General features: G+C 47.8%; 1 protein-coding gene across 1 annotated transcript in view; it reads left to right on the top strand.

The window, feature by feature from the left end:
* LOC140198479 (steroid 21-hydroxylase-like) overlaps positions 1 to 24,408 on the top strand; it is a 30,013-nt gene extending 5,605 nt beyond the window's left edge. The window contains exons 3-12 of the mRNA XM_072259565.1: positions 813 to 902; positions 7,596 to 7,750; positions 10,993 to 11,088; positions 12,837 to 12,947; positions 16,924 to 17,010; positions 17,949 to 18,344; positions 19,252 to 19,455; positions 20,404 to 20,573; positions 21,543 to 21,646; positions 24,149 to 24,408. Coding sequence (XP_072115666.1) covers positions 813 to 902; positions 7,596 to 7,750; positions 10,993 to 11,088; positions 12,837 to 12,947; positions 16,924 to 17,010; positions 17,949 to 18,344; positions 19,252 to 19,455; positions 20,404 to 20,573; positions 21,543 to 21,646; positions 24,149 to 24,408 — 1,673 coding nt within the window. The remainder of the gene's footprint in view (positions 1 to 812; positions 903 to 7,595; positions 7,751 to 10,992; positions 11,089 to 12,836; positions 12,948 to 16,923; positions 17,011 to 17,948; positions 18,345 to 19,251; positions 19,456 to 20,403; positions 20,574 to 21,542; positions 21,647 to 24,148) is intronic.
* Positions 24,409 to 27,667: the final 3,259 nt, after the last annotated feature.

Below are 27,667 nucleotides of genomic sequence, written 5' to 3'. Positions count from 1 at the left end.
GGAATTTCAGACGCTGATGCCTTAAAATTGCCACGCAAGTTGATCGGAGAATTCGTACGGCGTGTTGGCTTCATTAATCGGGGGTTGAGTTTAAGAGCCCCGAGGTAATGCTGCAGCTCTATAAAACCCTGGTTAAACCACACTTGGAATATTGTGTTCAGTTCTGGCCACCTCAATGATATGGGCTCTTTAGAGAGGGTGCAGAGGAGATTTGCCAGGACGCTCTCTGCGCTACAGACCACGTCTTACGAGGATAGTTTGAGCGAGCGGTAGGGCTTTTCTCCTTGGAGCGAAGGAGGGTGGGAGTTAACTTGACAGAAGTGTACAAGATGATAAGAGGCACAGATCGAGTGCACAAACAGGTTTTTTTTTCCCGGGGGTTGGGGAGTGGAGAATCGCTCATCCGAGAGGTCATAATTTTAAGGTGATTGGAGTATAGGATGGATGTCAGAACTATCTTTTTATACAGAGAGTGGTGGGTATATGTCAGGGGTGCTGGGGGAGGCAGATAGAGACATTTAAGAGACCCTTAAATAGGCACACGGATGATAGAAAAACGGGGGGCTATTTGGGAGGGAAGGGTCAGATCGATCTTATAGTGGTTAAAAGGTCGGACGGACCTGTACGGTGCTATGATATTTTATGCTATGTGTTCCCAAGGGCAGAGAGGTAATGGCGTCGTGTGCGACAGCCCCATCCGAAAGTTGACGTTTTAAATCGGCAGCGAGCCGAGATTCTGACCTGACTTTACCGGGTGATCTACCTGGGGTATAAATTCGTCTTGACGTGAACACATTTCTTCTGAAATCCAGATATCATTGTCCTAAACTCCGTGGATGTGATCAAAGAAGCACTGGTGAAGAGGTCGTCAGAGTTCGCCGGGCGCTCGAAGTCATTTGTAGGTAAGGTGAGCCTGCGACCGGCCCCCGGTGCGACCCAGCGACTGACTGCGCGGAGATTCCAAATTGCTCCATGTTATTTCCAGTACACAAGTGTAAAGGAGAATGAAATAATCGTTACTCCGGATCGATGCAGCAAAGCGCGCGCGCATACACACACAAACACACACTCACACACACACACACACACACACACACACACACACACACACACACACACACACATACCACACTCACATCATACACACGCACGCACACACACACACACACACATACCACACTCACATCATACACACAGACAGACAGACACACACACACACATACCACACTCACATCATACACACAGACAGACACACACACACACACACACACACACATACCACACTCACATCATACACACAGACAGACAGACAGACACACACACACACACACACACACATACCACACACATCATACACACAGACAGACAGACACACACACACACACATACATATACCACACACACACACACACACACACACACACACACACACACACACCACACTCACATCATACACACACACACACACACACACCACTCACATCATACACACAGACAGACAGACAGGCAGACACACACACACACACACACACACATATACCACACACACACACACACACACACACACACACACACATATACCACACACACACACACACACACACACACTCACACACATACCACACTCATATACACACACACATACATCACACACAAACGATAAAACACACACAATAAATATAAATACGTAAGACAGCCAGATAGCTGATATATATTTGATTGATTGTATGACCATAAAGTGACGCTAGGCACAGGAGTGTCTGTTGTCACGTACCCCGTGACGGGAATAAAGAAACCAGCAGAAATAGAAACCATTTTGGAGTCTAGTATTGCTAACAACTAATAATATTTATTAATAACTACGCAATACAGTAAACTAATTTTAGATAAATCAAACAGGTTAGCAAGAATTATATATATAAGTAAGTAAATCAGTAACTGTGGAAAAACATGAATGAGAAACCAAGCTTCTTTAAGTCTCGGGGTAAAAAGATACAGTCTTACGATGTTGAGTAAAGTTCAGTTCAGTTCAGTTCGTGGTATTTAGTTGAATAGCGATGGAGAGAGAGAGAGAGAGAGAGAGAGAGAGAGAGAGAGAGAGAGAGAGAGTTGAGTCTTCAGATGAGCTGTTGCCGTCGATTCTTCTCGTCGTCCTCCGAAATCCTTCACAAGTCACCGACTGTGACTTTAACAACAAAGGGGACCGTACTTTGGTGTGGTGGAGCTGTCTACCCAGGCCAGGGTCGGACACATGGACAACTCCCCACCGGTCTTGCCTTTGAATTTTCACTGGCAGAGCACTTGGATCAATCCGCCTGATCGATCCTTCCAAAACCCACTTTCTCTGCGGGCACAATTCTCACTCAGTGTCCAGATCATGTGTCCGAGGTCTGTAACATCTGACCTCCTATTTATTTCACCAGGCTGAGCATCACCTGTCATCACCCCTCCTTCCTTTGTCTGTAAAGGAATGCGAGCAGCAACAAGTCCTTGGAAATAACAACAATAATGTCCTGTTGGTCACCATAGCAACCTTCGAGCTGCTCAGTTTTTATCTACAAAGTAAAACTCCAAAGTTAACTCCCGTGTCAGTCCAACCGTCAATCTTCGTCTCTCTCTCTCCTTTCCCAACAAACCATCAATGATAAATGTCTCTCTCTGTCTCTCTTCAAACAGTTAATAGGGGTGCTCCTGGATCCCTTCACACTGTATATAAGGTGACTGACAGGAAGTGATAAAGTAGTGGAGGGGTGGGTTACATAAACAGAAATCTACAGCGCTTTACAGGCCTTTCGGCCCACAATGGTGTGCCGACTACTCTAGAAGCTGCCTAGAATTTCTCTAGTGCATAGCCCTCTATTTTTCTAAGCTCCATGAACCTATCTAAGAGTCTCTTAAAAGACCCTGTTGTATCCGCCTCTACCACCTTCGCTGGCAGTGCATTCCACACACCCATCGCCCTCTGTGTGGAAAACTTATCTCGGACATCCCCTTGTAACTACCTCTGAACACCTTAAAACTATGCCCCCTCGTGTTAGCCATTTCAGCCCTGGGGAAAAGGCCTCTGGTATCCACAGGAACAATGCCTCTCATCATTATGTACACCTCTATCAGGTCTCCTCTCACCCTCCGTCGCTCGAAGGAGAGAAGGCCGAGTTCACTCAACCTATTGTGTTGGTGAGTGGAGGTGATGATCAGTTTTACTGTTCGGGGAAAGTAACTAAGTTTGTGCGAGATGCGCACTCCCAGGAGTCTGAGACCGCTCGCAGTTTCCACTGCTGTGCCACCGACGTAAAGAGGGGCGTGAGTGGAGCGAGTTCTTTGAGCAGTTTCGGGGCTTTCTTTGACGGAGAGGTATTGACGCAAACACCAAGTGAAAACCCGCGGATGCCGAAGGTCTGAAGTAACAGCTGAAAGTGTTGGAGATGCTGAAGGAGAGGGTGTGCGTGTGGGGTGGGGGCAATGGAGTTAATATTTAATCCTACACCAGAACCGCTGGAGGAACTTACACTTCTTCCGGACCGCCGAAAGAACTGGACTCTTCTCGATCCGGGAAACCTCAGGCGACAGGTGTGTCTGAACTCGGGGTTAGGTGGGCGGCAACAAGGTCGGTGACAAGGTGAAGGCAAAAGAATGGAGACCGAGAACTGAGGGCAGAAAATCTGCCGGGGAAAAGAGGCGGAGATGAGAAACGGCGACAGAGCCGTCATCATCATCGCTGCGCGCCGAGTCGTAGGACGTAGGAGATCATGGTCTTTGGCCGGGATTGTTCTGCAGAGGTGCTTTGCCATTGCCTTCTTCCGGGCAGTGTGTTTGCAAGACAGGAGACCCCAGCCATTACCAATACCCTCGTCTGCCTGGCGTCAGTGGCAGCATCATCAGGTCCTGTGATGTGCATCGGATGCCCACAGGACATCCACCATACGTCAACCACTGCCTGCTCCCATGACTTGACATAACCCCGATCAGCCGCGGGAGTGGGGGCTACGCAGGTGCTACACCTCGCCCAAAGGGTGACCTGACGGCCAGCGGAGGATACGGGCCCTTACTCATCCTTCGGTAGGGGCACCCCAGGAAAATGAACAGCGAAACAACAAAAAACAAACACGCGGGACTGTGACGAGGTGAGAGGACTGCCCTGCCGAGGCCAGAAGGTCAAACCCGTCATCGGCGAGCCCTGGGGTCGCTATCCCGAGGTCGGCGAAGTCCGGAGTCCAACATCGGAGGTTGAGTCCGGAGGTAGGAAGCCCTTAAAATCGAAGACCGAAGTCGGGGAGTCCCGCGGTACGGGCCCGAAAGTTACGAGTACGAGTCCGGGCCAGAGACTGGAGGTTGGAGGCCCGATGTCTGCGACTCTGAGTCTGAGGCCAAGGACTGGAGGCACGGAGGCGGACGGACCTGGGGGCGGAGGGCTGTCTGTGCGGGAGGGCGAGAAAAGATATTTTCTTTTCACCCGTTATTTTGTTCTGTTGTTGTTACCGCTGCTTGTGTTGTTCGGCTAAACATTGAGGGCATGTTATGTTGACGCTGGAATGTGTGGCAACACTTGTGGGCTGCCCCCAGCACATCTTTGGACTGTGCTGGTTGTTATCACAAACCAATCGGTTCCTCCCGAATGCAGACCTGTTATTAGGTTAATTGGTCATTGTAGATTGACCCGTGATTAGGCTGAGGTTAAATGGCTGGGCCGTGCACCTCGAAGGGCCTGTTCGGCGCCGTATCTGCACACACGAAATGAAAACATTGGCCGCAGGAATTCCTTAGGACAACTGGGCTCAGCCGCCTTCAGCTCTGACATGCTCGTCCTTCCATCAATACATTGGGAGCGGGGATGCCGGCACGGCATGCGATTCCGTTCATAAACACAAGAGCGGAATGTACTGGAAATCCAAAGCAACGCACACGAAATGCTGGCGGAACTCAGCGTCTGTGTAAATGGATAAACAGTTTACGTTTCTGGGGTGAGGGCGGGACATCTTTCCCCCGTGCTGGGAAGGAAAGCGGAAGAAGGTGGGGCGTGGGGAAGGTGTACAGTGTGGCAGGTGATAGGTGACACTCGGTGACTTGGGAGGGGTGGAAGAAAGAATCCTTTGAGGTGGAAGAGGTAAAGGCCTGAAGTAGATGGAGTCTGATGGGAGAAGAGAGTGGAGTCTGGGAGAAAAGAAAGGAGAAGGGGCACCAGAGTGAGGAGACAGGAGGGTGAGGAGGAGGTGAGACACCATTGTGGAGAAGAGGGAAAGAAGGGGAGACAGAAATTGACGTGCATGCCATTCGGTCGCTCTTCACTTCCTCCCAATTCGGTGAGAAGCCGCACGATCTCCTCGCGCTGAAGACCCTCCGTCGCGTGTTTTGTGGCTGCACTGTACATTGTTAACCCTCTATCAATTACTGCCTTTGCCTTTCAGATTCTTGGTGTCCATTTCGCGGTGCCTCTCGCAGGTGCCGCCCCCGTTTTTAATTCCAGTACACATTGTACTTTCGTGACGCAGTCGGAATGCCTTTCATTCTCGTCTCTTTCCCCCACTGCGACCTTCAGCGCGTCTCGTAGTTCAAAGTAACGTTATCATCAGAGTACATGTATGCCACCATATACAACGCTGAGATCCGTTTTCTTGCTGCCCGCAGTAAATCCCGATTCACAGTAAATCCAAGAAACACAATAGAATCAATGAAAGGCCGCAGCCAACAGAACAAACAACCAATGCGTAAACGACAACAAACTGCAAATATGAAATAATAAATAAACAATAAGTTTCAAGAACACGAGGTGAAGAGACCTTGAAAGTGAATCAATAGGTTGTGGGAGCATTTCAATGATGGGGCGAGTGAAATTATCCCCTCTGGTTCAAGAGCCTGATGGTTGAGGGGTAATAACTGTTCCTGAACCCGGAGGTGTTTGTCCCAAGGCTCCGGTACCTCCGTCCTGATGTTTGAGGGGTAATAACTGTTCCTGAACCTGGTGGTGTGAGTCCTGAGGCTCCCGTACCTCCTGCCTGTTGGTGGCAGCAGTGAGACGAGAGCGTGTCCTGCGTGGTGTGGTCACTAATGATGGACGCGGTTTTCCTGAGGTGCACTCCGTGTAGATGTGTTCAATGGTGGGTGGGGAGGGCTTTACCCGTATCCACTACTATATGTAGGATTTTCCCTTCATGGCATTGGTGTTTTCACGGCAGGTCATAATACAACCAACCCCTCGTCTGAGAACCTAAAACAGTACGGCACAGTTCAGGCCTTTCTGCCCAGCATGTTGTACTGGCCCTGCAACCTACTTTAAGCTCAATCCACCCCTCCCCTCCCACACAGCCCTCCAATTTTCTATCATCTATGTGCCTACCTAATAGTTTAAGTATCCCTAATATATCAAAGTTAGCAGCAGGATGTGGACCAGCTGGAAAAATGGTCTTCAAAATAGCAGATGGAATTTAATGCAGGCAAGTATGAAGTGTTGGACTTTGGGAGGACCAACCAGAGTAGGACTTGCACGGTGAGTGGTAGGGCACTGAGGAGTCTGGTTGAACTGAGGGATCTGGGAATACAGGCATATAATTCCTTGAAAGAGGCGTCACCAGTAGATAGGGGTATAAAGAGAGCTTTTGGGATATTGGGCTTCATAAATCAAAGTGTTGAGTACAGGAATTGAGATGTTATGTTGAAGTTGTATAAGACATTGGTGAAGGCTAAATTAGGAGTATTGTGTGCAGTTCTGGCCATCTACCTACTGGAAAGGTGTCAATAAGATTGAAAAAATGCAAAGATATATTACAAGGATGTTGCCGGGTCTTGAGAACCTGAGTTACAGGGAAAGGTTGAACAAGTTAGCAGTTTATTCCCTGGAGCGTAGGAGAATGACGTGAGATTTGATAGAGGTATACAAGATTATGAGGGGTGTAAATGGGATAAATGCAAGCAGGTCTTTTTTCCACTGAGGTTGGATGAGACTAGAACTAGAGGTCATGGGTTAAAGGTGAAAATTTGAAGGGGAAAATGAGGGGGAACGTCTTCACTCAGAGGGTGGTGACAGTGTGGAATCGGGTCTGATTTCAACATTTAAGAGAAATTTGGATAAGGACACATATGGGGGAAGTTTCCGGGTGCAGGCCAATGGGACGAGGCAGATCAATTGTACGGCATGGATTAGATGGGTCGAGAGGTCTGTTTTTGTGCTGTAGTGTTCTATGACTGTACCTCTGTCTATCATTCACCCTGGCAGGGCATCCCACTCGGTCACCATTCTTTGTGTCAAAAACTTTGCTCCAACCACTGTAAAGTTATGCCCTCAGCTATCAGCCATTTCTGCCCTGGGGGAGAAAAGTCTCTAGCTGTCCAATCGATCTGTACCACTTATCACCTTATGCTCTCTATCTCACCTCTCATCCTCCTTCACTTCAAAGAGAAAAGCGCTAGCTCACTCAACCTGTCATCATAAGACGTAACTTGCACCAATCAGTGCGCCTCAGAAAGAATGTCTGCAGGGCTGGCGCAGACGGACCTCCAGTTAGTGGTATGGCCCTGACATTCACTCCCACCTTGGCCAGGACAGGGACATTCCTCAGTGCTCCTGGCCCATTGTTTTCTGCCGTACTAATCTTCTGCAGGAGAATACATATCCTTCGGCGGGAAGGACCTGTCTCTCGGAGATTACACCCACACGTGGAAGATCCAGAAGAAGATGGCGCACAGCGCAATACACCAGAGTCGGATATCGGCCCTTGAGCTGGTCGTCAAGCGAGAGGCAGAGAGGTTGTGTGAGGTACGGCCGCTGATATCTCTTACAGTGGCAGGGCACAGGCACACGGTGAACTGGTGTAGCCAATGGTTACTCACAGTGTGGGCACTATGTCCGGTGTGGTGAATTACTGTGTGTGGGCTAGCTGCCTTTGTTGAGGCTATTGGCATTGCATGTAGAGGGGTTGTAGTTCTGACTGAGGTTCATACAAAAGTGGGGACTATGTATAGTTGCTGGGCTGTAAATACAGTACTCTGTGTGTGGGTACAGTCATTGGACACTGTGATTGTGCTGTGTGTGGTACAGTCATTGGACACTGTGCTATGTGTGTGGGTACAGTCATTGGACACTGTGCTATGTGTGTGGGTACAGTCATTGGACACTGTGATTGTGCTGTGTGTGTGGGTACAGTCAGAGAGTACTGAGATTGTACTGTTTCTGTATGTGTAAACGATCAGTGGACACTGTGATTGTATTGTCTGTAAGTTGGTGCAGTCGATGGGTACCGAGATTGTATTGCCTCTGTGTGTGGGTACTGTCATTAGACACTGAGTGCACTTTGTGTGTGGGTACATTCAGTGGGTACTGAGATTGTTCTGTTTGTGTGTGGGTACAATCAGTGGACACTGTAACTGGGACGTGGACCACAGATTACAACAGGAAATAGAAAAGGCGTGTCAAAAGGGCAATGTTATGATAGTCATGGGAGATTTCAGCATGCAGGTCAATTAGGAAAATTAAGTTGGAAATGGATCTCAAGAGAGTGAGTTTGCTGAATGCCTGTGAGATGACTTTTTAGAGCAGTTTGTTGTTGATCCTACTAGGGTATCAGCAATACTGGATTGGGTGTTATGTATTGAGTGAGAGGTGATTTGGAAGCTTAAGGTAAAAGAACCCTTAGGAAGCAGTGATCACATTTTGGGGAAAATGAGGAAGGTGCAGGATAGATGTATTCCAAAAACAAAGAAATACTCAAATGGCAAAATAGTACAACTGTGGCTGACAAGGGAAGTCAAAGCTAATGTAAAAGCAAAAGAGAGGGCTTACAACAACGCAAAAAAAAAAATGGTGGGAATGTAGAAGATTGGGAACCTTTTACAATCCTACAGAGAGCAACTAAAAGAATCATTAGGAGGGAAAAGATGAAATATGAAAGTAAGCTAGCAAACAACATGAAAAAACTTTTTCAAGTATAGAAAAAATAAAAGAGGTGAGAGTGGATATAGAATCGCTTGAAAATGAGGCTGGAGAAATAATAACAGGGGCCAGGGAGATGGCAGATGAACCTAATGAGTATTTTCTATCAGTCTTCACTGTGGAACACAAGCAGTATGTCAGATGTTGAAGTGTGTGAAGGAAGACAAGTGAGTGCAGTTACTATCACAAGGGAGAAGGTGCTCAGAAAGCTGAAAGACCTAAAGAGGCATAAATCACCCGGACCAGATGAGCTGCACCCTAGGGTTCTGAAAGAGGTAGTGGTAGAGATTGTGGAGGTGTTAGTAATGATCTTTCAAAAATCATTGGATTCTGGCATGGTGCCAGAGGACTGGAAAATTGCAAATGTCACTCCACTCTTTAAGAAAGAAGGAAAACAACAGAAAGGAAATTATAGACCAGTTAGCCTGACCTCAGTGGTTGGGAAGCTGTTGGAGTCTATAGTTAAGGATGAGGTTATAGAGTCCTTGGAAACACAGGACAGGATAGGACAAAGTCAGCATGGTTTCCTTAAGGGAAAGTCTTGCCTGGCAAACCTGTTGGAATTCTCTGAAGAGATTACACATAGGATAAATCAGGGATGCAGTGGATGTTGTATATTTGGACTTTCAGAAGGCCTTTGACAAGGTGCCACACATGAGGCTGCTTACTCAATTAAGAGCCCATGATATTGCAGAAAAGTTACTGGCATGGTTAGAGCATTGGTTGATTGGTAGGAGGCAGTGAATGGGAATAAAAGGATCCCTTTCTGGTTGGCTGCCAGTGACTAGTCATGTTCCGCAGGGGATGGTGTTGGGACCGTTTCTCTTTATGCTGTATATCAATGATTTAGATGATGGAATGGATGGCTTTGTTGCCACGTTTATGGATGATACGAAGATTGTTGGCGGGGCAGGTAGCGTTGAGGAAACAAGTAGGCTGCAGAAGGACTTAGATGGATTAGGAGAACGGGCAAGAAAGTGGCAAATGAAATTCAATGTTGGAAAACGCATGGTCATGAACTTTGGTAGTACAAATAAATATGCGAGCTATTTTCTAAATGGGGAGAAAATCTAAAACTCTGAGATGCAAGGGGACTTGGGAATTCCTGTGCAGAATGCCTTAAAAGTTAACTTGCAGGTAGAGGTGGGCAAATGCAATGTTAGCATTCATTTCAAGAAGTCTAGAATACAACAGCAGGGGTGTGATGCTGAGGCTTTATAAGGCACTGGTGAGGTCTCACCTTGAGTATTGTGATCAGTTATGGGCTCCTTAGCTACGAAAAGTCATCCTAGCATTGGAGTGGGTTTAGAGGAGGTTCACAAGGTTGATTCTGGGAATGAAAGGGTTATCATAGAAGGGTAGTTTGTACTCTGGGTCTGTACTTGCTGTAATTCAGAAGGATGAGGGAGGATCTTATTGAAACCTTTCGAATGTTGAAAGATCTAGACAGAGTAGAAGTGGTATGTTTCCCATGGTGGTGGAGTTTAGGACAAATGGGCACAACCTCAAGATAGAGGAGCATCCATTTAAAACAGAGAAGCGGAGAAATTTCTTTAGCCAGAGGATGGTGAATTTGTGGTATTTATTACCACAGGCAGCTGTAGACGCCAGATCATTGGGAGTATTTAAGGCAGAGCTTGATAGGTTGTTGATTAGACGTGGCATCAAAGGTTATGGGGAGAAGGCCAAGGAGTGGGGCTGAGGAGGGAAAAAGGATCGGCCATGATGGAATGGCAGAGTACGGCTTAATTCTGCCCCTATGTCTTATGGGTTTATGGACACAGTAATTGTACTGTCTGTGTTTGGGTACATATGGTTGGCACTGAGATTGTTTTGTTTGTGTGTGTGTACAGTCAGGATACTGTGATTGTGCTGTTTGTGTGTGGGTACAGTCAGTGGACACTGAGATATGTGCTGTATGTGTGTGGGTACAGTCAGCGGACACTGAGATTGTATTGCCTGTAAATGCTGTTGCATCCCAGACACATTATGTCACCACCTTGTACATTCTTTGGTGAACTAAGTGTAAATATTCCTCTCAGAAACTATCTCTTAATTGACATCACCAGGTTTTCCGGAAGTGTGAAGGGTCTCCTGTGGATCCCAACAGGGAGTTCTCCATGTCCACCTGCAACACAATAAGCTCCCTGATCTTCAGTACCAATGTGAGTATCGATGACCGGCCTTTGGTGGTTTCTCTCCGTCGTGGACTTGGTGGACCTCTGCGTCTCCCTATGCCTCCTTCTCAGGGATGGTATGGGCAGCATGATTAAGAGTGCAGGGAGGAATTGTGCGTTCTATACGTAGCCATGCTCATTTCATGCCACATTCCAAAGATACACGGCTTATGGTTAGTCAGTTGTGGGCATGCTATATTGGCTCTGGAAAGTGTGGTGAAGCTTTCCGGCTGCCTGCTGTACAATCCACAATGATTTCATTTGGCACAAATGCTGCATTTCACTGTATATTTCAATGTTGTCATGTGCAGGTGTCACATAAATACGATCTAACCTGGTCTTGTCTAACTTAATCTATTCAGTTGACCCTACTACCAATACGATTACAACTCTGGGCCTGAACTTGCTGCAGTTTAGAAAGAAGGGTGGGAGGAAGCTAGATATTGAAAGGCCCCAGACGGGGAGGACATAGGGAAGTTGTTTCCAGTAGTGGGGGAGTCTAGGACCAGAGGGCACAGTCTCAGAATAGAGGGACATTCCTGGAAACAGAGATGAGCAGGAAGTTCTTCAGCCAGAGGGTGGAAAATCTGTGGAATCCATTGGCACAGATTGGCACAGACGGAGGTTGCCATTTGGATAAGTTAAAAGAGGAGGTTTATAGTTTCTTGATTAATCAGGGTGTCAAAGGTTACAGGGAAATGGCAGGAGAATGGGGTTGAGAGGGATAATAAATCAGCCATGATGGAATGGTGGAGCTGACTCGATGGGCTGAATATTCTAACTCTAGTCCTATTTCTTAGGGTCCAGGTTGGTGAGTTGTGAGCATGATGTGTTGGCATCAAAAATGTGGCAAGCTTTGTGCAGCACCGATTCCTTTTGGCGCAAATGACAATTATTGAGTGTCGTTGGTAACGTTGACTCATGTGTGGGGATTAGGAGGTGTGTCTGATGCACTCACGTAGAGGGTCAACAGTCAAATGTTCGACGATAGACATCAATGGTCAATGGATATACACAGGGCTCTGTAACAGTCGTTCCATACAGGGGTCAGGGATTAATGGCTGTAAAGCTGAGGCTCCATAAGGCAAAGCTCAGAACACATGCGGAGTATTGTGAGCAGTTTTGGACCCCATATCTAAGAAAGGATGCCCTGGCATTGGAGAGGGTCCAGAGGAGGTTCACGAGAATGACTCTAGCAATGAAAGAGTTAATGTACAAGGAATGTTTTATAGGTCTGGGCCTGTACTCACTGGAGTTTAGATGAATGGGGGGGGGGGGAGATCTCATTGAAACCTACTGAACATTGAAAGGCCTCAATAGACTGGATATGGAGAGGGGGAGTCTAGGACAAAAGGGTGCAACCTCGGAATAGAACAACAGCCCTTTGGAATAGAGATGAAGAGGAGGTTCTTTAGCCAGAGGGTGGAGTATCTGTGGAATTCATTGCCACAGACGACTGTGGAGACCAAATCATTGGGTTTATTTAAAGTGGAGGTTGATAGGTTCCTAATTAGTCAGGGCACCAAAGGTTACGGGGAGAAGATGGGAGAAAGGGGTTGGAAGGAATAATCATCTGTGATGGAATGGCAGAGCAGACTTGATGGGCAGAATGGCCTGATTCTGTTCCTGTGTCTTATGGTGCTATGGTGGGTAGGATGTTGTGATTGTTTGCCTAGACATGTGCTTGTTATCTGTTACTGTTGGTCTTTTGTCTTTCACTTTGTCACCGATTCCAGTACAACAGGAGCGACCCACGACTCCAGGAGATTCGCGACTGCTTGGCAGAGCTGATTGCCCTGTGGGGCTCCCGCGCAATCGGCCTCATTGACATGTTTCCTGTTCTACAGGTGAGGGGAAAGAAGGGACACCCAGCATTGCTGCCACTAGCTCTGGGAGCAGGGTGCCCCGTGCGCCCAGACTTATCGTACACCCCACAACCTCAGCAGGAGCTCCGGGCTGTGTGATTGGCTGGACCTTATCCAGCTTGATCAGAGTAATGTCAGGCCTGCTCCTGCTGACAGCTCCCAGTTTCTACTCAGCCTATAGGACTCACCTGCCACGCATCACCGGCAGCCTATCTAATCCCAGTTCTCATCCACAGTCCTTGTTCACTAATCCAACCACCAGACCCAACCACTTTCTCTGAACTTTCACTCTCCCTGCCGAAAGTTTGTCTCATCACCTGTTGTGTTTAGTTTATGTTCCCTCTTGGTCTGTGGTCATTTGTGGCTTATTAATTAGTGGTCCATTATTAAGGTCTTCATTCACTGCAAAATTATTATTAAAGTCTTCATTCACTGCAAAATTGTCTCTATGTCGATGTTTTTGGGTCAACCCTACTCTAAATTTCCTAACAATTAAAACTAAGAGGAGATGGGGGCTGGGGGGGGGGGGTGTTGGTGGGGAACAGATTCCCAACTGGGTAACCAGTCACGAGTTGTGTAAAACTTGTCAGTACGCATCCTCTCACTAAATGGAGGCTGCAGGCATGGTGATGGAAACAGGACTTACAGTCATTGGAGCTGTGCGATTAATAGCAAAATTACACACACCAAATGCTGCAGGAATTCAGCAGCGTCAGTGGAAATGAATAAAGGTCCGACATTTTGGCTGAGACCTGATTCAGGGTCCCGCCCTGAAATGTCGACAAATTATTCCCCTCCATAGTGGAATTTGGAGTTCTTCCAGAATGTTGTGTGTGTTACTCTGGATTACTAGCAGCAGCGGAACTGCGGCTGTCAGTCACTGGGATTGTATTTCACTCTAGTCTGCCTGTCACTGGGTGTGTGTTTAATTCCGGTCTGCCTGTCACTGGGATTGTATTTCACTCTAGTCTGCCTGTCGCTGGAACTTTTTTAAAGAGGGGGGCTTCCCTTCCTCCACTATCAACTCTGCTCTTAAGCGCATCTCCCCTATTTCACGTACATCTGCTCTCACTCCATCCTCTCGCCATGCCACTAGGAATAGGGTTCCCCTGGTCCTCACCTACCACCCCACCAGCCTCCGGGTCCAACATATTATTCTCCGTAACTTCCGCCACCTCCAATGGGATCCCACCACTAAGCACATCTTTTCCTCCCCCCTTCTCTCTGCATTCCACAGGGATCGCTCCCTACACAACTCCCTTGTCCATTCGTCCCCCCCATCCCTCCCCACTGATCTCCCTCCTGGCACTTATCCGTGTAAGCGGAACAAGTGCTACACATGCCCTTGCACCTCCCTTACCACCATTCAGGGCCCCAAACAGTCCTTCCAGATGAGGCAACACTTCACCTGTGAGTCGACTGGGGTGATATACTGCGTCCGGTGCTCCCGATATGGCCTTTTATATATTGGCAAGACCCGACGCAGACTGGGAGACGGCTTTGCTGAACATCTACGCTCTGTCCACCAGAGAAAGCAGGATCTCCCAGTGGCCACACATTTTAATTCCACATCCCATTCCCATTCTGACATGTCCATCCACGGCCTCCTCTACTGTAAAGATGAAGCCACACTCAGATTGGAGGAACAACACCTTATATTCCGTCTGGGTAGCCTCCAACCTGATGGCATGAACATCGACTTCTCTAACTTCCACTAAGGCCCCACCTCCCCCTCGTACCCCATCTGCTACTCATTTTTATGCACACATTCCTTCTCTCACTCTCCTTTTTCTCCCTCTGTCCCTCTGAATATACCTCTTGCCCATCCTCTGGGTACCCCCCCCCCCTGTCTTTCTTCCCGGACCTCCTGTCCCATGATCCTCCCGTATCTCCTTTTGCCTATCACCTGTCCAGCTCTTGGCTCCATCCCTCCCCCTCCTGTCTTCTCCTATCATTTTGGATCTCCCCCTCCCCCTCCAACTTTCAAATCCCTTACTCACTCTTCCTTCAGTTAGTCCTGATGAAGGGTCTTGGCCTGAAACGTTGACTGTACCTCTTCCTACAGATGCTGCCTGGCCTGCTGCGTTCACCAGCAACTTTGATGTGTGTTGCTTGAATTTCCAGCATCTGCAGAATTCCTGTTGCCTGTCGCTGGATGTGTGTTTAACTCTGGTCTGCCTGTCACTGGGTGTGTGTTTAACTCTGGTCTGCCTGTCACTGGGATTGTATTTCACTCTAGTCTGCCTGTCACTGGGTGTGTGTTTAACTCCGGTCTGCCTGTCACTAGGTGTGTGTTTAACTCTGGTCTGCCTGTCACTGGGATCGTATTTAGAAACATAGAAAACCTACAGCACAATACAGACCCTTTGGCCCATAAAGTTGTGCCGAAAATGTCCCGACCTTAGAAATTACTAGGCTTACCCATAGCGCTCTATTTTCCTAAGCTCCATGTACCTGTCCAAAAGTCTCTTAAAAGACCCTATCGTATCCGCCTCCACCACCATTGCTGGCAGCTCATTCCACGTACTCACCACTCTCTGAGTGAAAAACTTAACCCTGACATCTCCTCTGTACCTACTCCCCAGCACCTTAAACCTGTGTCCTCCTGTGGCAACCATTTCAGCCCTGGGAAAAAGCCTCTGACTATCCACATGATCAATGCCTCTCATCATCTTATACACCTCTATCAGGTCACCTCTCATCCTCTGTCGCTCCAAGGAGAAAAGATTGAGTTCACTCAACCTGTTTTCATAAGGCATGCTCCCCAATCCAGGCAATATCCTTGTAAATCTCCTCTGCACCCTTTCTATGGCTTCCACATCCATCCTGTAGTGAGGTGACCAGAACTGGGCACAGAACTCCAAGTGGGGTCTGACCAGGGTGCTATATAGCTGCAACATTACCTCTTGGCTCCTAAATTCAACTCCACGATTGATGAAGGCCAATACACCATATGCCTTCTTAACCACAGATTCAACCTGTGCAGCTGCTTTGAGTGTCATATGGACTCAGACCCCAAGATCCCTCTGATCCTCCACACTGCCAAGAGTCTTACCATTAATACTATATTCTGCCATCATATTTGACCTACCAAAATGAACCACCTCACACTTATCTGGGTTGAACTCCATTTGCCACTTCTCAGCCCAGTTTTGCATCCTATCAATGTCCCGCTGTAACCTCTGATTGCCCTCCACACTATCCACAGCACCCCCAACCTTTGTGTCCTCAGCAAACTTACTAACCCACCCTTCTACTTCCTCATCCAGGACATTTATAAAAATCACGAAAAGTAAGGGTTCCAGAACAGATCCTCAGATCCCTACCTGTCACTGGGTGTGTGTTCAACTCTGGTCTGTCTGTCACTGGGTGTATGTTTACCTCTTGTCTGCCTGTCACTGGGTGTATGTTTAACTCTTGTCTGCCTGTCACTGGATGTGTGTTTAATTCTGGTTTCCCTGTCACTGGGATTGTATTTAACTCTGGTCTGCCTGTCACTGGGATTGTATTTAACTCTGGTCTGCCTGACACTGGCTGTGTGTTTAACTCCGGTCTGCCTGTCACAGGGATTATATTTAACTCTGGTCTGCATGACACTGGCTGTGTTTAATTCCGGTCTGTCTGTAACTGGGTGTGTATTTAACTCTGGTCTGCCTGACACTGGCTGTGTGTTTAATTCCGGTCTGCCTGTCACTGGGATTCATTGCTCCCTCTAAACTGCGCAGTAACTGTAATGCTGCCGCGCATTAGCCTTCGTCGCCGCGCTGCCTGAATTTTATTTTATATATGTTACATTGTAGTGCCGTGCAGCTTTCAGGGCGTGTAAAAAAATTCCTGTTCACAGCAATGGTTGGTCTGTGCAACTGTAAAAGAAAAGTAGTGGGAACGTTGCTGGGATTAAATTTATCTCTGGGCTGCCGTGACCGTGTCCAACTCTGTTCCGTTGTTCATACCACAGTATTTCCCCATCTCCGCCTGGAGGCATCTTCGGAAGGCCGTACTGAAACGGGACGCCTTTGTCCGACAACATATTCAGAATCACAAGGTGAGTCAGTCTAACAAGAGAAAATCTGCAGACAACACACACAGAACGGTGGACGCCAGGCTTAGGCAGTTTCTATGGACAGAGAGTGCAGTCGTCGTTTCGGGCCGAAACCCTTCAGTCTAGTGGCTGAACGGGGTCCCGATCTTCCCGCAGCTCTAGTCGTGGCTGGTGCCCTTCTGTAAGTGGAGTTGTTACTGTCACTGAGAGAAGAAAATGGCGGCACGTAGCCACGTCGCGGGTTCTCCGGCTCCCAATAATGGAGCTTAGAAAGTATTTCAAACTTTCTAATCAGGGATTTCTGTCAACGGAAGCGCTGCGAATACAGGTGTATACATGAAAATGATTTTTGTTTAACTACTGTATCGCAACCAGAGTAACGATGATTTTGTTCCCGTGTACTGAATAATGACAATAAACAATCGTGTATCTTGAAAAAGTTTCCTTAACGGTCGTCATAGCTGACGGGGCTGTGGGGCGTGGGGTGTAGTGGGGATAATCTCCCACTTCCTATTAAACGCTCCCAATGGCCTCTGACAAGGTCCAAATCCCGGCCTTCACACGTGGCTTGGTTACTAAACCTGGCAGGACTGTTTCTACTGACGGGAGAAGAGAGCGAACGCGGGTTACTGGCGCTTCGGGCAGACGGGGCTCGTCAGCCGTGGTTGGCAGCTCATCTAGGAGACGGAAAACTCTGATCTCAAACCTCCGCTGCCTTGCGGCTATACCCTCTCATGGGGAAGGCTTCGGGGGTAAATCCCGAGCAGAGGCAGTCCCGCGTCGAGATCAACGGGGACCCGGCAACTCCTGCGCCGCTGCTGGTCCAACGATATCGGCCTCTGCCGTTGCTTTGGATTTATTAGCTGCACGGAGAAGGGAAGGCCGCTGAATGAGGCAACGCACTGCTCTCCATATCGTATTTTCCCGGATCGTGTACGCAGCGGAGACGCAATGTCCGTGCCCGACCCCGACCAGTGGAGAGCCTCACAATCTTGAAGATGACCACCGTCCCGAGCACGGGACTGAGGCTCCAGCGGTCCCCGAGCAGCCTGGAAATGTCCAGAACACTTGAACCATCCCGCCCTGTCCCGGACGCTCTTCGCCGCTCTGCCCTGTTCCCGATGGCCCACGCAATCCCCGCTAGTCAGAGTCTTGAGTTTATCATCGTCTTGGTTTACAAATCTTATCTCTCACCCCCAGCCCACCACATCCCTGCGACACCCGATTCCCCCAGGCCCGGCCTCCCAATCATTCCCGAGTTTAACCCCTTCCATTTGGCAGCCTACCTCCGGCTGCCTGAGTTCAGAGATCCGGCCCCCTCTCGCCCCTTTTGTAAGGCAAGTCAAGTCTCTATCGCTCCGGTTACTCTGCAGTGACTAGGGATGTTAAAGTATTGACCCCAACGATTGGGAGATAGGGGACATGGAGAGGATGTTTCCTATAGTGGCGGAGTCTGGGACCAAACGGCACAGCCTCGGAATAGAGGGACGTCCATTTAGAACAGAGATGATGGGGGATTTCTTTAGCCAGAGTACAGAGATTCTGTGGAATTCGTTGCCACAGACGGTTGTGAAGGTCAAGTCATCGGGTATATATAAACCCGATCAAAACTTCTCCATGGACGGCTTCCAGACCGTGCCGGCTGACCGGAAGTGCACTGAGAGCGGTAAGCGTAAAGGAGTTGGGTGCTTACTGTTCTGGTCAACAACGGATGGTGCAATCCGGGTCATATTATGATCGAGGAATGTGTTTGTAGACCGGATAATGAGCTTTTTGCTGTTGGACTTCGGCCACATTCCACCGAGATACAACACTGGGCGGCACGGGAGGTCGTTCCTGCCCGTGGCCATTGAACTTTGCAGCTCCTCCAGTGGAGGGTCAGACTACCTGAGCCAATAGGCTGGTCCTGGACTTATTTTCCATCTGGCATAGTTTGCATTTTGTTGTTTGATTGTTTGTGGTTTTTGTATTGCTATATTTATGCTCTTTTCTTGGTTGGTGCGGCTGTAACGAAACCCAATTTCCCTCGGGATTAATAAAGTATATCTATCTATCTATCTATAATTCTAGATGAATAACAGTGTTAAAGGTTACGGGGAGAAGACAGGAGAATGGGTTTGGGAGTGTGGATAATAAATCAGCCGTGATGGAATGGCAAAGCCGAATGTCTTTAACTTTGCTCCTATGTCTTTTGGTCTCGTAGCGAGATCATGTCCCCTTCATGGCCACCACTCTGTGTTCCAGCTGACGTTCCAGAAGGGAGTTACTCGGGATATCACCGATATGCTGATGAGGACCATTTGGGACCAGGAGGAGGGCTCTTTGGAACAGGGTGAGGTCACGGAGGAACACGTTCACATGATGATCGTGGACCTGCTTATCGGCGGGATGGAGACGACCTCATCCACTCTCGGCTGGGCAATTGCGTATTTGGCTCACTGGCCCGAGGTGAGCACGGACCTTCCGGGGGGATATGTCGCAACAAGTTGCCCTGAGCGCCCCTTCAAATTCAAGTTGAAGTTTATTGTAGTCTGACTGTACTATATACAACCAAACGAAACAACGTTCCTCGGATCATGGTGCATCCACAAAACACATCGCACACAGCACATAAAACAAAATATTATCATGAATAAGTTCATAAAATATCATTCAAAATGCACGTGTATTGTGCAGCACAGGTAATTACAGTAAACAACCCGTTGTCCTAGTGACGTGAACTCGGTGGTAGCAGGGTATTCATTAGCTTCAGAGCCTGAGGGAAGAAGCTGTTACCCAGTCTGACGGTCCTAGTCCTGACGCTCCTGATGGTAGTGGGTCAAAGCGATTGTGGGTGAGTGGGGAAGATCTTTAGCAACGGTGTGGACCGTTCGTCCACAACGCTCTCAAGACATGCACAAATACGGGTGGTCCCGACGGTCCTCTCTGCAGTTTCGTTATCTTATGCATTCTGATGCCTCGCAGTTTCCACCCTCCCATCATCAGCCGCCCCCCCCACCATCTCTGTCCAACTGCGTCAGTCTCTTCCCCACCCCTCCCACCCAGTCCCGTCAGCCTCCCTCAAAACCCTCCAAATCTTCGGCGGCAATCTGCCCCATCCCCATCCAGCCGTGTTAGTCTCTCCCTGACCCTCTGTGTAACTTCATCAGTCTCGCTTCCATCCCCATCTCCACCCTCGGTGACCGGGCGTGGGGGGGGGGGGGTGATGTGGGCAGGGGCGGGATAGAGGAGGTTTGGTTCCCACCATCTTTGGGGCGCTCTCTCTCAGTCCCATCCGTCCAGCAGTGTCTGCCTCCGCCGCTCTCTCCAAGGGCGCCGTCTCCTCGTTCGCTGTCCTGGATATCTCCCGGCGACCTCAGCCCCATTCCTGAGCTTCCCTTTCCATTATCTGCCCAGGTCCAGGACCGGATTTACCGGGAGATGTGTTCCGGAATCGGTGAGGACCGCTACCCCGAATACTCTGACCGCCAGAGGCTGCCGCTCCTGACGGCCGCGATCGCCGAGGTCCTGCGCCTGCGACCCGTGGTACCTTTATCCCTGCCGCACCGAACAACCCGCGACAGCAGGTAGGGGCTCAGGCCCACACGCCCACCGCTCAAACACACCCTCCTCCTTCATTTGTGGGGTACCCGGGCCTCCTACGCCCCAGGGTATGAAGGACATTCCGAGCCCACTGGCGCTCAGCCGCCAAGGTGGGGGGAAGTTCCAGACTTGGAACACACTCCCATGGACCGATGTGGGGAGAGTGATTGGGACGCTATCCTCTGGTGAATCCATCCTCCCATAGTGTCATAAAAAGAGCTTTTGGCACCTTGGCGTTTATAGATCAAAGTACTGAGTTCAGGGGATGGGATGTTATGTGGAAGTTGTAGAAGATGTTGGTGAAAGATAATTGTGTATCTTTGTGATCACCTAACTATAGAAAAGATACAAATAAGTTTGAACAAGCACAGAGAAGATCTACATGGGTGTTGCTGGGACTCAAGTCCTGAGATGTAGGTAAATATTGAATTCCCTGGAGCATAGCAGAATGAGGAGAGGTTTGGTAGGGGTACACAAAATTATGAGGGGTATAGATAGGGTAAATGCAATGCACCCATTGAGCTTGGGTGAGGCTAGAACTTGAGGTCATGGGTTAAAGGTGAAAGGTGAAATATTGAAGGGGAACCTGAGGAGGAACTGTTTCACTCAGAGGGTAGTGTGAGTGTGGAGTGAGCTGCCAGAGGAAGATGGGGATTTGATTGTAACATTTAAGAGAAATTTAGATAGTTCATGGACATGAGAGTTTAGGAGGGCCATGGTCTGGGTGTAGGTTGATGGGACGAGACAGAATAACAGTTCGACATGGACTAGATGGGCCGAATGGCCTGTTCTGTGCTGTAGTGTTCCATGACTCAATGAATCAATCTTCCTTGCCTCATGCTTTCACTGAATGGTGAATTGCCCAAAACCTGAGTGGCTGGTGAACATTCTGGATGTTGCCTCTTGCTGAATACCAGTGATCGTTCAATGTATTTCCACTTCTGCCTTTCAAGTGTTGCTGGCTACTTCATCCCAAATGGGACCAAAGTTATCACAAACCTGTTTCAGGCAAATTACGACGAGAGCAAATGGATCGAGCCGACCCACTTCAGACCAGGTAATGACAATCACAATCATCGGTGCATATGACGTGAGATTCGCTTTGCGATAGCGATACAGTGCAAAGACATAGAACTTCCTGTTAGTTAATTAAGCAAAAAATAGTGCAACAACAGAAAAAAATTGTCCATTCAACAATCTGATGGTGGTGGGGAAAAAGCTGTTCCTGAGACGCTGAGTGAGTCTCTTCAGGCTCCTGGACCACCTCCTTAATAGCCGCAATGTCCTGGTAATGGAGGCCCTCAATGACAGATGCCAACTTACTGGAGCTTCACTCATTGAAGGTGTCCCCATAGGCTGGCAGCCATGGTGGAACTAGCTGAGAAAGACCATAAGATATAGGAGCAGAAGTAGGCCATTCGGCTCATCGAGTCTGCTCTGCCATTCAATCATGGGCTCATCCAATTCTTCCAGTCATCCCCACTCCCCTGCTTTCAGCCCATACCCTTTGATACCCTGGCTAATCAAAAACCTGTCTATCTCTGCCTTAAACGCACCCAATGACTTGGCCTCCACAGCCGCACATGGCAACAAATTCCACAGATTTACCACCCTCTGACTAAAGTAATTTCTCCACATCTCTGTTCTAAATGGACGTCCTTCAATCCTGAAGTCGTGCCCTTTTGTCCTAGACTCCCCTACCACGGGAAGTAACTTTGCCATATCTAATCTGTTCAGACCTTTTAACATTTGGAATGTTTCTGTGAGATCCCCCCTCATTCTCCTGAACTGCAGGGAATACATGCCCAGAGCTGCCAGAGGTTCCTCATACGGTAACCCCACAGGCCAAGCGATGCAAAGGGGAGGAGCTGAGTGATGGGCAGAACGGACGAAGGCCCTGTTTCCATCGTTTGTTACTCTCTGAAGGAATGATGAGTTGGAACTGACTGGATGGAAGTCAGACCAGATCAATGGATGTGGACTATCCCAATAGAATTCAGTGGCATTAATAATTGCCTGTCCATGTCAGCACACTCAAATGCTGGAGCAACTCAGCAGGACAGGAAGCATCTATGGAGAGGAATAAACAGTCGATGTTTCAGGTCAAGACCCTGCATCAGGATTGGAAAGGAAGGGGAAAGGTACCAGAATAAGAAGGCAGAAAGAGGAAGAGGACAAGCTAGAAGGTGATAAGTGTAGCCAGGTTGGTGGGGATGGGATGGGACGGGGCTGAGATAAGAATCTGGGAGGTGATAGGCCAAAAATGTGCAGTGTCTCAAGGTGCATTGGCAATGTCAGAACCCAAGTGTGGATAGACTCTGTAGCAGAGTTGGCAACCAGAGTTTATTCCAAAGATTTCCAGCAGAACATCAAAGCTCATTTGAGCGATTCCATGAGACATAACATTCCCAAAACTAGGACTCTGCGATTAGCAATCATTGGACATCTGCTTAAGTAATACAAGTAACACAGAATTCCAAAGCCTATCAAAATAAAATTAACAAGTTTAAATAGAAGGCAGCAGGAAATCATATTGCAAAGAGCGAGTGCCCCCCACCCCCAAAACAAAACAACACAGGGAACTCTAAATGATTAACACATTTTGTTAAACACCAAATAACTGATTCGGACAATCTTAAAACCTTGGAGCCCAACACTCTCTGTCTCCTACCAGAAGCCCAAGAAGCTCATTACAGAAAAGGGCCGGAGAAGAAGGAATCTGATAGGAGAGGGGAGTGGATCATGGGAAAAAGGGAAGGAGGAAGGGTCCCAGGGGGAGGTAAGAGGTATGAGTGGGGAATTGAAGAAGGGATGTAGATTACCAGAAGTCGGATAAATTGATGTTCATGTCATCAGGTTGGAGGCTGCCTTGATGGAATATGAAGTATTGGATTGGCCCCTCTCTGAATTGGGATGGAACAGATGGATTTCAGACCAACTGAGAGAAACATAGAAATCTGTGCAGGAGCAGATCCCTGTTTCTCTGTTCAATATCACCTTAGCTGATCAAATTTAGGCAAATATTCCTGCATTTAAAAAGAGGTTTTAAAGATTACATTCATTTGTCAGATTGAAACATACAGTGAATTGTGTTGTTTTGCATCAACGACCAACACAGTCTGAGGGTTTGCTGGCGGCAGCCTACAAGTTTTGCCATGCTTCCAGCACCAGCATGGATGATTATAGCTTACTAACCCAAAACTGTTCGTCTTTGGAATGTGGGAGGAAACCGGAGCACCTGGAAGAAACCCATGCAGGCATGGGGAGAATGTACAGACTGCTTACAGATGGTGGCGGGAATTGAACCTGGGTCATTGACGCTGTTACAGTGCCACGCTGAATACTATGCTACTGATCTCCTTAGCTGTTGTATTTGATCTTCACACAGTGATTCTGACAAGATCCTGACTAAACCAACCCATTTCAGCCCGAGTTACAAAGCGTTTGGAGTTACCAGCTGAATTTCCAACAAAGGGAACAACCAGGGGGCAAATGGGTTGGGAATTAGTCAGCCAAGGGACGATGTGTTGAGTGTGCTCTGGTCTTTGTTTTTGTACAGAGCGTTTCTTGGACATGCCTGAGGCAGAGAAGACAATACAGAGCGTGGTCTCCTTCGGCATGGGCGCAAGGTCATGTCTGGGGGAACCCTTCGCCCGTATCGAGCTCTTCCTTTTCCTCGCGTACCTCCTGAAGGACTTCAAGTTCCTACCAGAGGAGAGGGGGGTACTCCCCAAGCTACAGTGCATGGAGGGGAAGCTGATGAGAATCAAACACTATCGAGTGACCATTGTTCCCAGGTCCAATCTCAAGCATGACTAAGACCCTTGGATGGAGTGAGAGTGAGGGGTGGGAGGTGGGACCTCATGCTGAGGTTCACAGAAGATCGAACTCAAGAACACAGAACACAGGCCCTTTGGTGTAGTGCCTGTTGTGTGTGTTCAAAGTTACTGGAGAGACTCCGAAGCTGGTGATACATAAGACTTTATTCATCACAACAAGCAGGCACTCTCGGTAGAGGCTCACAAACACAAAACAGATCACATCTCACTTCGATTCATCACAGAAGGTGAGTCAATACAGATTGAATGACATCATTTGCTTCAACACTTCGGGTTGACAGTGCTTCCTTTGAACTGCATATCGACCGTGGGAGATACCTCTGCGTGTTCAAGTACCTCGGATGGGTCACTTACCTGACCTTGCACAATTCGGCCCATTACTCTGTGCTAAACTATTAATCCACCGAGTTCCATCGACCTGCACCCGGACCATAGCATTGACATGCAATTCAACGGAAGCATTGTCAACCGTAGCCCTCCATGCCCCTCTCGTTACTCTACCTATCCAAATTTCTCCTAAATGTTACATTTCTCTTAGATCCACCACGTATGCTGGCAGCCCATTCCACACTCTCACAACCTTCTGAATGAAGGAGTTCCCCTCAAACATTTCACCTTTCACCCTTAACCCATGACCTCTGATTGTAGTCCCACCCGACCTCAGTGGGAAAAGTCTGCTTGCGTTTACCCTTTCTGTACCCCTCATAATATTGTGTAATCTGGCCCATCGAGTCTGCTCCGCCATTCAATCATGATCCTTTATTTCTATCTCCTCCTGAACCCCATTTCTCGGCCTTCTCCCTTGTAACATTTGATTCCATGTCCAGTCAAGAACCTATCAATCTCTGCCTTAAATACACCCAACGACCTGGCCTCCACAGCTGCAGGTGGCAACAAACTCCACAAATTCACCACCCTTTGGCTGAAGAAATTTCTTGCACCTCTGTTTCGAAGGGCACCCCTCTATCCCGAGGGTGTTCCCTTTTCTCCTAGAATCTCCCACCATGGGAAACATCATTTCAACATCTACTCTTAGGCCTTTCAACATTCGAAAGGTTTCAATGAGATTTCCCGCCCCCGCCCCCACCCCCATCCAGTGAGCACAGACCCAGAACCATCAAACCTTCCTTGTATAATAAACCATTTATTCCTTGAATCATCCTTGTGAACCTCCTCTGGACCATCCCCAATGCCAGCATTTCTAAGATGAGGGGCCCAAAACTGTTCACAATACTCAAGGTGAGGACTCACCAGTGCCTTATAAAGCCTCAGCATCGCATCCTTGCTCTTGTATTCTAGACCTCTTGAAATGAATGCTAACATGGCATTTGCCGTCCTGACTACTGACTCAAACTGCAAGTTAACCTTCAGGGTGTTCTGCACAATGACTCCCAAGTCCCTCTGCATCTCAGATTCCTGGATTTTCTCCCATATAACCATATAACAATTACAGCACAGAAACAGGCCATCTCGGCCCTTCTGGTCCATGCCGAACTCTTACTCTCACCTAGTCCCACCGACCTGCACTCAACCCATAACCCTACATTCCTTTCCTGTCCATATAGCTAACAAATTTTGCTTTAAATGACAATACCGAACCTGCCTCTACCACTTCTGCTGGAAGCTCATTCCACACAGCTACCACTCTCTGAGTAAAGAAGTTCCCCCTCGTGTTACCCCTAAACATTTGCCCCCTAACTCTCAACTCATGTCCTCTTGTTTGAATCTATCCTACTCTCAATGGAAAAAGCCTATCACATCAACTCTATCCCCTCATAATTTTAAATACCTCTATTAAGTCCCCCCTCAACCTTCTACACTCCAAAGAATAAAGCCCCAACTTGTTCAAACTTTCTCTGTAACTTAGGTGCTGAAACCCAGGTAACATTGTAGTAAATCTCCTCTGTACTCTCTCAATTTTGTTGACATCTTTCCTATAATGCGGTGACAAGAACTGTACACAATACTCCAAATTTGGCCTTACCAATGCCTTGTACAATTTCAACATTACATCCCAACTCCTATACTCAATGCTCTGATTAATAAAGGCCAGCATACCAAAAGCTTCCTTCACCACCCCATCCACATGAGATTCCACCTTCAGGGAACTATGCACCATTATTCCTAGGTCCCTCTGTTCTACTACATTCTTCAATTCCCTACCATTTACCATGTATGTCCTATTTTGATTAGTCCTACCAAAATGTAGCACCTCACATTTATCAGCATTAAAGTCCATCTACCTTTTTTCAGCCCACTCTTCTAACTGGCCTAAATCTCTCTGCAAGCTTTGAAAACCTACTTCATTATCCACAACTCCACCTGTCTTAGTATCATCTGCATACTTACTCATCCAATTTACCACCACATCATCCAGATCATTAATGTATATGACAAACAACATTGGACCCAGTACAGATCCCTGAGGCACACCACTAGTCACCGGCCTCCAATCTGACAAACAGTTATCCACCACTACTCTCTGGCGTCTCCCATCCAGCCACTGCTGAATCCATTTTACTACTTCAATATTAATACCTAAAGAAGTTCATATAGACAACATTCACCACAGACAATGTCCATTGTCAACCTTCCTAGTAACCTCTTCAAAAAATTCAATAAGATTTGTCAAACATAACCTTCCACGCACGAATTCATGTTGACTGTTCCTAATCAGACCCTGTCAACTCAGATGATTATATATACCATCTCTAAGCATACTTTCCATCAATTTACCAACCACTGACGTCAAACTCACAGGCCGAATATTGCTAGGTTTACTCTTAGAGCCCTTTTTAAACAATGGAACAACATGAGCAATACGCCAATCCTCCGGCACCATCCCCGTTTCTAATGACATTTGAAATATTTCTGTCAGAGCTCCTGCTATTTCCACTCTAACTTCCCTCAAGGTCCTGGGGAATATCCTGTCAGGACCCAGAGACATATCCACCTTTATATTCCTTAAAAGCGCCAGTACTTCTTCTTCTTGAATCATCATAGTTTCCATAACGTCCCTACCTGTTTCCCCTACCTTACACAATTCAATATCCTTCTCCTTAGTGAATACCGAAGAAAATATATTGTTGAAATTCTCCCTCATCTCTTTTTGGTTTCACACATAGCTGTCCACTCTGATTCTCTAAGGGACCAATTTTATTCCTCACTATCCTTTTGCTGTTAATCTAACTGTAGAAACCCTTTGGATTTATTTTTACCTTACTTGCCAAAGCAACCTC

This window comes from Mobula birostris, chromosome 5, assembly GCF_030028105.1.
Source record: "Mobula birostris isolate sMobBir1 chromosome 5, sMobBir1.hap1, whole genome shotgun sequence".
NCBI lineage: Eukaryota > Metazoa > Chordata > Chondrichthyes > Myliobatiformes > Myliobatidae > Mobula > Mobula birostris.
Note: the sequence above shows the minus strand (reverse complement) of the source record. Positions and strands in the feature narration are given on the sequence as shown.